The sequence below is a fragment of the Maniola hyperantus genome, chromosome 14 (genome assembly GCF_902806685.2).
Source record: "Maniola hyperantus chromosome 14, iAphHyp1.2, whole genome shotgun sequence".
NCBI lineage: Eukaryota > Metazoa > Arthropoda > Insecta > Lepidoptera > Nymphalidae > Maniola > Maniola hyperantus.
In genome coordinates, this window is record NC_048549.1 from 13,162,155 (window position 1) to 13,170,960 (window position 8,806).

An 8,806-nucleotide genomic window follows, 5' to 3' on the forward strand; every position below is an offset into this window, starting at 1 on the left:
AAAGTGTGTTTATTTGTTGGTTTGTCCTTCAGTCACGTCGCTACGGAACAACGGATTGACGTCATTTTTTGCATAGATAATGACCTGGAGAGTGACATAGGCTACTTTTTATCCCGGAAAATCAAAGAGTTCCCACGGGATTTCAAAAATCTAATTCCACGCGGATGAAGTCGCGGGTATCAGCTAGTATAATATAATGCTAGCTGATGCCCACGACTTCATCAGAGTCAATTTAGGTTTTTAAAAATCCCGTGGGAACTCTTTGATTTTCCGGGATAAAAGTAGATCTATCTATGTCACTCTCCCAGGTCTTTAACTATACCCATGACAAAAATCACGTCGATCCGATGCTCCGTTGCGACGTGATTAAAGGACAAACCAACAAACCAACAAACAAATACACTTTTGCATTTATAATAGGGGTAGTGATGTTGATAAAAGTTAAAAGAGTACCTACTTACGTAGTTTTTGTTAATTGCAAAGAAAGTATTGAATCGATAAACACAGAAGTGCTAAACACTAAACTTACCCTAGTTGGTCGAGTAAAAAGGAGTTAATTAACTTGTTTCAGAGTTACCTATACAGTTCAGTGCTGACCCTGGCGTCCATATCCGTGTTCCTGCGAGTGAGCTTCGTGCTGAAGCTGGTGATGATGGTGGTGACTCTGATCCTGCACATATCGCTCTTCGCCACCGCTGAAGTCTTCAGCCGGTTTCAGACCATGGATTATGACACTGAGTAAGTTAAATACATAAGTTAAAAACTTAGTACCAATAGTTACTTACTATTCAATACTTAGTATTTTTTTTATTTTTTTATTCATATACAAGTTAGCCCTTGACTGCAATCTCACCTGGTGGTAAGTGATGATGCAGTCTAAGATGATAGCGGGCTAACCTGGAAGGGGTACGGCAGTTTTTATTAAACCCATACCCCTTTGGTTTCTACACGGCATCGTACCGGAACGCTAAATCGCTTGGCGGCACTGCTTTGCCGGTAGGGTGGTAACTAGCCACGGCCGAAGCCTCCCACCAGACCAGACCAGAAATTTAGAAATTATAAAATTCCAAACCCCTGCCAGGAATCGAACCCGGGACCTCCCACTATTAACACCACAGCGCTCACCACTGCGCCAGGGAGGTCGTCAAGATGAGAATGAGTCATGGTTAAGAATAGAGCAAAAGGTCAGCGAAGGAGTCCTTAAGAAGAAACTAAAAGAAGTTTTTATTAAGAACGCCCGCCCTCCCACTCCACCCAAGGAGTGGGAGGGCGGGCGGTGCATTTCGCATGCTGCATGTTGCACCATACAGATTCGAACTGTTTCAGCGGATTATAGCAAATTAAGTTTTTGGTTCTTTGTATATCATGGACTTCCGCAAAGTAAAGTAAATATTTAATTTTACTCGTTTCCACTTTCAGGTTCTCAATGCTACCATACGCAGCAAAGGCTGGGCTGGTTCTAGTATTTTTGGCCGCCTTACTTCACATCCTTGATAGACAGATTGAGTTTACGTCAAGAACAGATTTCCTGTGGAAAGACAAACTGAAGTTTGAACAGGAGGAAGTAGAAACTATGAGAGGGATCAATAAGGTAATTATTATCATCATCATCTACTCATCGTCAGTTCATTACTGAGAACTATAGTCTTCTCTCAGAATGAGAAAGGTTTGGCCAAAATCTACCATGCTCGCCTAATGCGGATTGGCTGACTTCATACACCTTTCAAAACATTATGGACAACTCAGGCATGCAGGCTTTCATAAGGTGTTTTAAAATCATAGATTTATTATAGCAGGCTTAGTAAAACGCATGTAACCTTATTGATAGAGGCAAGCAGTTATTAAAAACTGCGCAGCATGACTTTGCCAATAGCTGGGTAACTAGCCAATAGCCATGGCCGAAGCCTTCCAACAGACCAGACCAGAGACAATTAAGATATTATTATGAATTCCTAACTGCTGCTGCTGCAACCAGGGATGAAAAAATGGGCGACGAAAAATCAAAGAAAAATAATGCTACTTTAGGGCTACCTGCGTCAAGTGCAGTAACATTTGACGCCTGCCAGAGACGTCGAAGTCTCGACGTTTTGTTAGAAGTTCGCTAACTGTCTCTACTGTCGTGAACTTTGTATAGGTCACCAAGACTTTTGGTGATTCATTCGTCAATGTGTTTTTAATTACAGATTCTTCTGGAAAATATCCTCCCGGCTCACGTGGCTCAACACTTTTTGACTTCAGTGGCATCAAAGGTAAGTATTATAGACCTTATACTTATAATCAAAGTCATCTGATGCCCGCGATTTCGTCGGCGTGGATTAAGGTTTTTAAAAATCCCGTAGTTAGGAACTCTTTGATGTTCCGGGATAAAAAGTAGCCTATGTCACTCCCCAGGTGTTTAACTATGCATAAATCAAGTCGATACGTTGTTTCGTTGTCATGTTATTGAAGAACAAACTAAACCAATAAACCACAATGTCGAATTTATAATGAGGGTAGTCATGCAAAAGTGTGTCTGTCGGTCTCCTAGCTTTTCACTTGGGACAGAGATAGCTTGCATATAGCTGAATTACAGACTACCTTATTATCCCGGATCATTGAAGAGTTCCCACAGGATTTAAAAAAAAACCCACGTGGACAAATCTAGTACCTATATTTTTATAGGTGCTTTGCATTCCACGTTTTCAGTGATTCCATGTTGTTCTTCTCACAAATTCAGAAGCCTCGATTATTTTTTAGCAAAATATTTTTTTTTTATTTTTTTTTATTTTTTTTATTAAAATATAATATATTATTAAATTACAAAAAACAAAAATACCAAACTTATTCTAGAACATAAAATCGAAAATATCATCTAAACCACCGCAACGAGGCAGGGTGCCCAAAACGCTGGCAGCGTTACCTCGTTGAATGGCCAGACTAATATGCTGACCGAGGTAACTGCCAGCCCTCCGGTCCCCCGTGGATTCCGCGAGACGGGATGAAAGGTCCTTAAAAAAGGATCTAGCATCCTCGCCCCACGAACCCATGGTCTCCACCCCAAAAGGCACAAATATGAAACTATTTTCTATATTCTCATATTTGCGCCTCTTGGCCCTTTCTGCCTTAGTAGCCGCCGCTCCGGCCGCCACGGAAATAAATATTTAATTATATTTCAGGAAGAGCTATACCACGAGAGGTACTCAAGTATCGCGGTGATGTTCGCCTCGATACCCAACTACAAGGAGTTCTATGACGAGACTGACGTCAACAAGCAGGGGCTCGAGTGTCTTCGGTTGCTCAACGAGATCATCTGCGATTTTGATAAGGTAACCACTATTATAATTAAAATATGCATAACTAGCTTATGCCCGCGACTTCGTCCGCGTGGACTACACAAATTTTAAACCCCTATTTTACACCCTTAGGTTAGATCTTTAACAATGAGATTTTAACATGAGCTTAATAAAATATGTCATACTGCTAATTGCAAAAATATTAACTACAAAACTTCTTTATAGACACTTCAAAACTGACAGATTTTAATACAAATTTAAAACCCCTATTTTACCCCTTTAGGGGTTGCATTTTGAAGAATCCTTTTACGGTCGCCTACGTTATAATTGCTATCTGGATGCCGAATTTCAGCGTGATCCGTCCAGTAGTTTGAGCTGTGCGTTGATAGATCAGTCAGTCAGTCAGTCAGTTAGTCAGTCAGCCACCTTTTCCTTTATATATATATAAAGATATAGATTTGGGCTGTACAGTGAAAAAATCAGCCAAGTGCAAGTCTGCGCACTGAGGGTAAGATTAATTATAGAGCGCACTCTGACTTTACTTAGACTTAAGACAGAGTTAAAACGAGACAGATGTACCTAGGTATATCTTTCACATAAATCTGTCTCGTTTTAACTCAATCTTGAGACTGAGAAAAGTCAAAGTGCGCTCTATAGATCTCACCCTGAGGGTTCCGTACTTGGCTATTCACTTACTATGGAGCTATATCGGATGACAAGTGTCGTCGATATTAATGTTTCATTTATTTTGCAGCTATTACTGAAGCCGAAGTTCAGTAGCATTGAGAAAATCAAGACGATAGGAAGCACCTACATGATAGCATCCGGTCTAAGACCTGGGAAAGAGGAACAAACTGTAAGTATTTGTATTCCTTATCACTCATGAACACAATTTCCAGATACAGTGCGTCAAGGCTCTTTTGGCGCGTGGCCAAAATCGGAACTAACGCCGCCATCTTGTGAAGTGTCACGCTGAAATAATTTTTCACGCAGTTTTTGTTAAATACTAGCTTATGCTCGCGACTTCGTCCGCGTGGACTACAAAATTTCAAAACCCTATTTCACCCCCTTAGGAGTTGAATTTTCAAAAATCCTTTCTTAGCGGATGCCTACGTCATAATAGCTATCTGCATGCCAAATTTCAGCCCGATCCGTCCAGTAGTTTGAGCTGTGCGTTGATAGATCAGTCAGTCAGTCAGTCAGTCAGTCAGTCAGTCAGTCACCTTACCCTTTTATATATATAAGATTAGGGCCGTTCCATATACATAACATCACGATATATCCTGATAATATGCTATGTTAGGAGTTTCCCTGACGGATAAGATCCGAAATGAGGAGGTCCGCAGGAGAACCAGGGTCACTGACATAGTCCAAACTATCAGCAAGCTAAAGTGGCAGTGGGCAGGTCATGCCTGTCGTAGAGGCGATGGCCGTTGGAGCCGGAAAGACCTTGAGTGGAGACCGCGTTTAAGCAAGAGTAGTGTGAGAAGCCCTCCAGCACGATGGACCGACGATATAAAGAGGCTGGCGGGAAGTAGCTGGATGAGGAAGGCTGAGGACCGGGTGTGGTGGCGCTCTTTAGGGAAGGCCTATGTCCAACTGATGATGATGATGATGATATCCTGATAATATAATATACAGCATAAATGTGTCTGCATCTTATAGCTATATTTAGCACTAGGTAAATGTAGTATTTGAGCAGGTAAACATGATAAGTTGCAAGTTCATGGCCTATAAATCGTTTTTATTGTTTTTTCTCGATTTGGAAACAGGGACGCCTTTCACGATTTCTCATTTATTTAAAATTAGATAAAACTTATGCGATATTCGACATTGACAGTTTCAATATATTCTGTAAAATTGAGGAGATTTTATTCGCTGGCAGCCTTTGTTCTACAACTTTAAGATTTTTGATTCTTTTTCAGGACGGCAATAGCAAAGAAGAGCACACGGTTGCTATACTAGTGGAGTTCGCGATCGCACTCATGACAATACTGGACCAAATCAATAGGGAGTCATTCCAGAGGTTTAAGTTGAGGATAGGTAAGATCATTTAATCAGTTTGCCTACGTCTGAAGAATCTATACAATGCTTTATTGGCTTTGAGTCATAGTCAAGTCAAATCAAAGTCAAATTATTTATTCAAAATAGCTATCATTCTTCACTTTTTGATTGACAAGTGTTGGATTTGTGAGATAATGATGTAATAATTATTTTAATTAATAATTTATGACGTAAACTAAAGCTACGAGTAGTCTACCACATTTCTATTGGTAGACTTCACACACCTTTGAGAACATTATGGAGAACTCTCAGGCATGCAGGTTTCCTCGCGATGTTTTCCTTCACCGTTAAAGCAAGTGATATTTATTTATTGCTTAAAACGCACATAACTCCGAAAAGTTAGAGGTGCTATTCCCAACCACTATCTCCATGTATTTCCAGGTTTGAGCCATGGACCAGTGATAGCGGGAGTGGTGGGTGCTCAAAAACCGCAGTACGACATTTGGGGGAACACCGTGAACGTGGCCTCGCGCATGGACTCCACCGGCCTCATGGACAGGATTCACGTCACGGAGGATACTGCCAAGTGAGTCATTGGTTTATTAACGGATTTCGAAAAAAAAACCGGCCAATTGCGTAGCGGGCCACGCGCAGTGTACGGTTCCGTAGTCACAATCCTCGAAAAACAGATATAACATAACTCCTTAACCTGTGAATCCTACTTAGCCATGATAGTTTTCCTTTAAATTGAATATATAAACTACTGCTGTGAATTTTTTCACGTTCCTATATACTACCATTTGGCTGATAGAGAGGGGGGGGGGGGACGACACTTGACTCTAATAAAAATTAGCACTTTAAAACACCATATTTTACAAAGGGATCTAGAAATCGAAAAATGATGTTCCCACACCCACAGTATTTTTAAAAGACCTATTCTACGATACCCCACACTATGGGGCAGACGAGAAAAAAAATCATCCCCACTTTACATGTAGGAAAGCTCCCCAAAAAAAAATATTGATCAAAATTTTATTTTACCACTTTGTCGGCGTGATTAATATTTATACCCATGCCAAATTACAGATTTCTAGCACTAATAGTCTCTGAGATTAACCGAGGACGGACGGACGGACGGACAGACGGACGGACATGGTGAAACTATAAGGGTTCCTTGTTTACTGCGGAATCCTAGAAAGAGGAGGATCTCAATTCGATGTGTATTTTTTTGGCGGTGTTACTCCCAACCTTCTTGAAATCGGATCTGATTCCAATAATTTTGTTTTATTTTTGATTTATTTGTCTGTTAAGACATATCATCAGGTTTATTTAATTTAGGTGAGGTGGTGGTAGGCCAATTTCGTTAAACCTGCATCAAATCACTATTACAATCTCAATTGTTATGATTGGTTGAATGGCTATTCTTGTAGCAACAATGCATTGAAGCCAACAGTGAGCGAGCATCAACCAATCAGAAGTTATTGCGATTGTGACATTGTAACTGTCATTCTACCGCAATCGAGCAGGTGATTAATGTATTCGGAATTCGAAGATGGAGAACGGAACTCCTCAACGATAAACGCTTCTTAAAATTTGAATAGCAAAATCTTTCGGAAGCGTTGTTGCCGTGATCTGATGAAAATGTATATAACAGGGTACAGCCTAGTGCCCATTTCTTTGTTTCATATATTTACATTTATTTTTCAGAGTTCTAATGAATGCCGGGTATACGTGTGAATGCAGAGGACCTACGTTTGTCAAAGGCAAAGGAACTCTCACTACTTACTTCGTGAAAACGCCTAATTACAATTAATTTAATAGGTTTAGTTAGACTTTAGACCTACCTAATTAGATCCACCTGAATAGGTAGGTACTTCCTACTTGAATAATATTATTGATCTATTAGTTTATGATTTAACTAAATAGTAATTAATTTAATAATGTTAGCGTTTGTATTATAATAATATTTTAATTCTTGAACCTAATATGATTATTTTAGAAAATTGACAATTAATTGTTAACTATTTGTTTCTATTTGTTTTTTAACAATTATCGAACTATTCTCAGCAGCTGAAATATTGACTTCTGCTAGTTCAGGTTTTAGTATTATACTATTTATGAAAACCCTATTAGCTAAATATATTATATTTTTTGTATTATTTTTGAATTGGGACTAAGCAACGTACGGGTACCCATATATAACTTCTAGAAGAGAATTTCGCCTACATGTAATTTCACCTTTTAACTGTAGGTACATAAGTATTTAATTATTAAATCTACTAATATATTTTTTTAAATTATAGTTGTAATAAAAAATGTAAATATTTTTAGAATTTTAAATTATACCTATTAAGATAAAAGATAATGCTAACATTAGACGCAAAGCGATTTTTCTAATAATAATTTGCATTTAATACAGTAACAATTAAATTTATTATTAATTTAACTTTTAGTTAAATTATAAGAGGCCTATGAAAAACAATATAAAACTAGGTTTACCTTATATTTTTATAGGATATGTTTACTTAAAATTAATTTTGCTAGGTTTTTATAGTTTTATTTTTTGAGTATTACCTATTTGTTTAAAAATGAATCTGTATTTAAATTAAAATAAAATAAATTGCTCATTACTATCATAATTATTTTATAATTATGTACTGTACATAAAATAATAAGTATTTAAATGTTATCTAACAAAGAAAATGAGAATCTCATTTTTTTGTATAATGTAATTATTAATTTATAGATAAAAAACGTAAAACATTGTTTTTGATGTGTCTACACAAAATACCTAATAAAAATCTCCAAAGTACCTATCTGTCTATGTAACTATGAGCATTATTTTGAAAAGGAATTAAACTATAGTAAAATGGTGTTTATATGATCGATTGTTTTTAATATAATCTACATAACTGACCTACCATTATTGAGAACTTCATTGGTCATTCAGATTTCCTTCACCATTTCTAAAACGCACATAACTCTGAAAAGTTAATATGCCTGTCCAGGATCGAACCCCCGACCCCTCCAAATAAGAACCCAAAGTACTGGGCTATAACGTATATGATTATGATAGAGGATTGATAATATTATGCTTCCATTTCCGCTTATCCGCTATCACCCAACATTTCATAAAACACCCAAAATTTTATTGCATTTATATTGGAAATTGATTTTATCAATTTTATTCAATTACAAATTCACTGCCAATTTCACGCTACCATTTTGAACGTGCATCTCATTTGGAGGGCGGCAGCGAAATGAATTTGAATTTTGAATTTCGAATGCGGATACGAGGCGTTTAATTGGTAATTGCGCCCGACCACCTACGCTCCTCCATTGATTTATATCTCAGTACCGCCTCGGAATATAGAGTATTGTTTATCTATACTTTATTTGGTATGGTGACCTCTATGCGAAATTCATTCGCTTAATTAAATTGCACCAATATGTCTTCGATGAACGTTAAAACTTTAAAAAATATGCCTGTTACGGAAAAAGTTTGAAGATGTGCAAAGTATAAATACCCG

General features: G+C 37.8%; 1 protein-coding gene across 3 annotated transcripts in view; it reads left to right on the plus strand.

Annotated features, from left to right (window-relative positions):
• The window catches only part of Ac76E (adenylate cyclase type 2 Ac76E), a 182,774-nt gene extending 174,632 nt beyond the window's left edge, over positions 1-8,142 (plus strand). For all 3 annotated transcript variants that reach the window (XM_069503085.1, XM_069503083.1, XM_069503084.1), the window contains 8 exons: positions 572-738; positions 1,420-1,591; positions 2,184-2,249; positions 3,156-3,305; positions 4,027-4,128; positions 5,198-5,315; positions 5,718-5,862; positions 6,984-8,142. In XM_069503085.1, coding sequence (XP_069359186.1) covers positions 572-738; positions 1,420-1,591; positions 2,184-2,249; positions 3,156-3,305; positions 4,027-4,128; positions 5,198-5,315; positions 5,718-5,862; positions 6,984-7,089 — 1,026 coding nt within the window. In that variant the 3' untranslated portion in view covers positions 7,090-8,142. The remainder of the gene's footprint in view (positions 1-571; positions 739-1,419; positions 1,592-2,183; positions 2,250-3,155; positions 3,306-4,026; positions 4,129-5,197; positions 5,316-5,717; positions 5,863-6,983) is intronic.
• Positions 8,143-8,806: the final 664 nt, after the last annotated feature.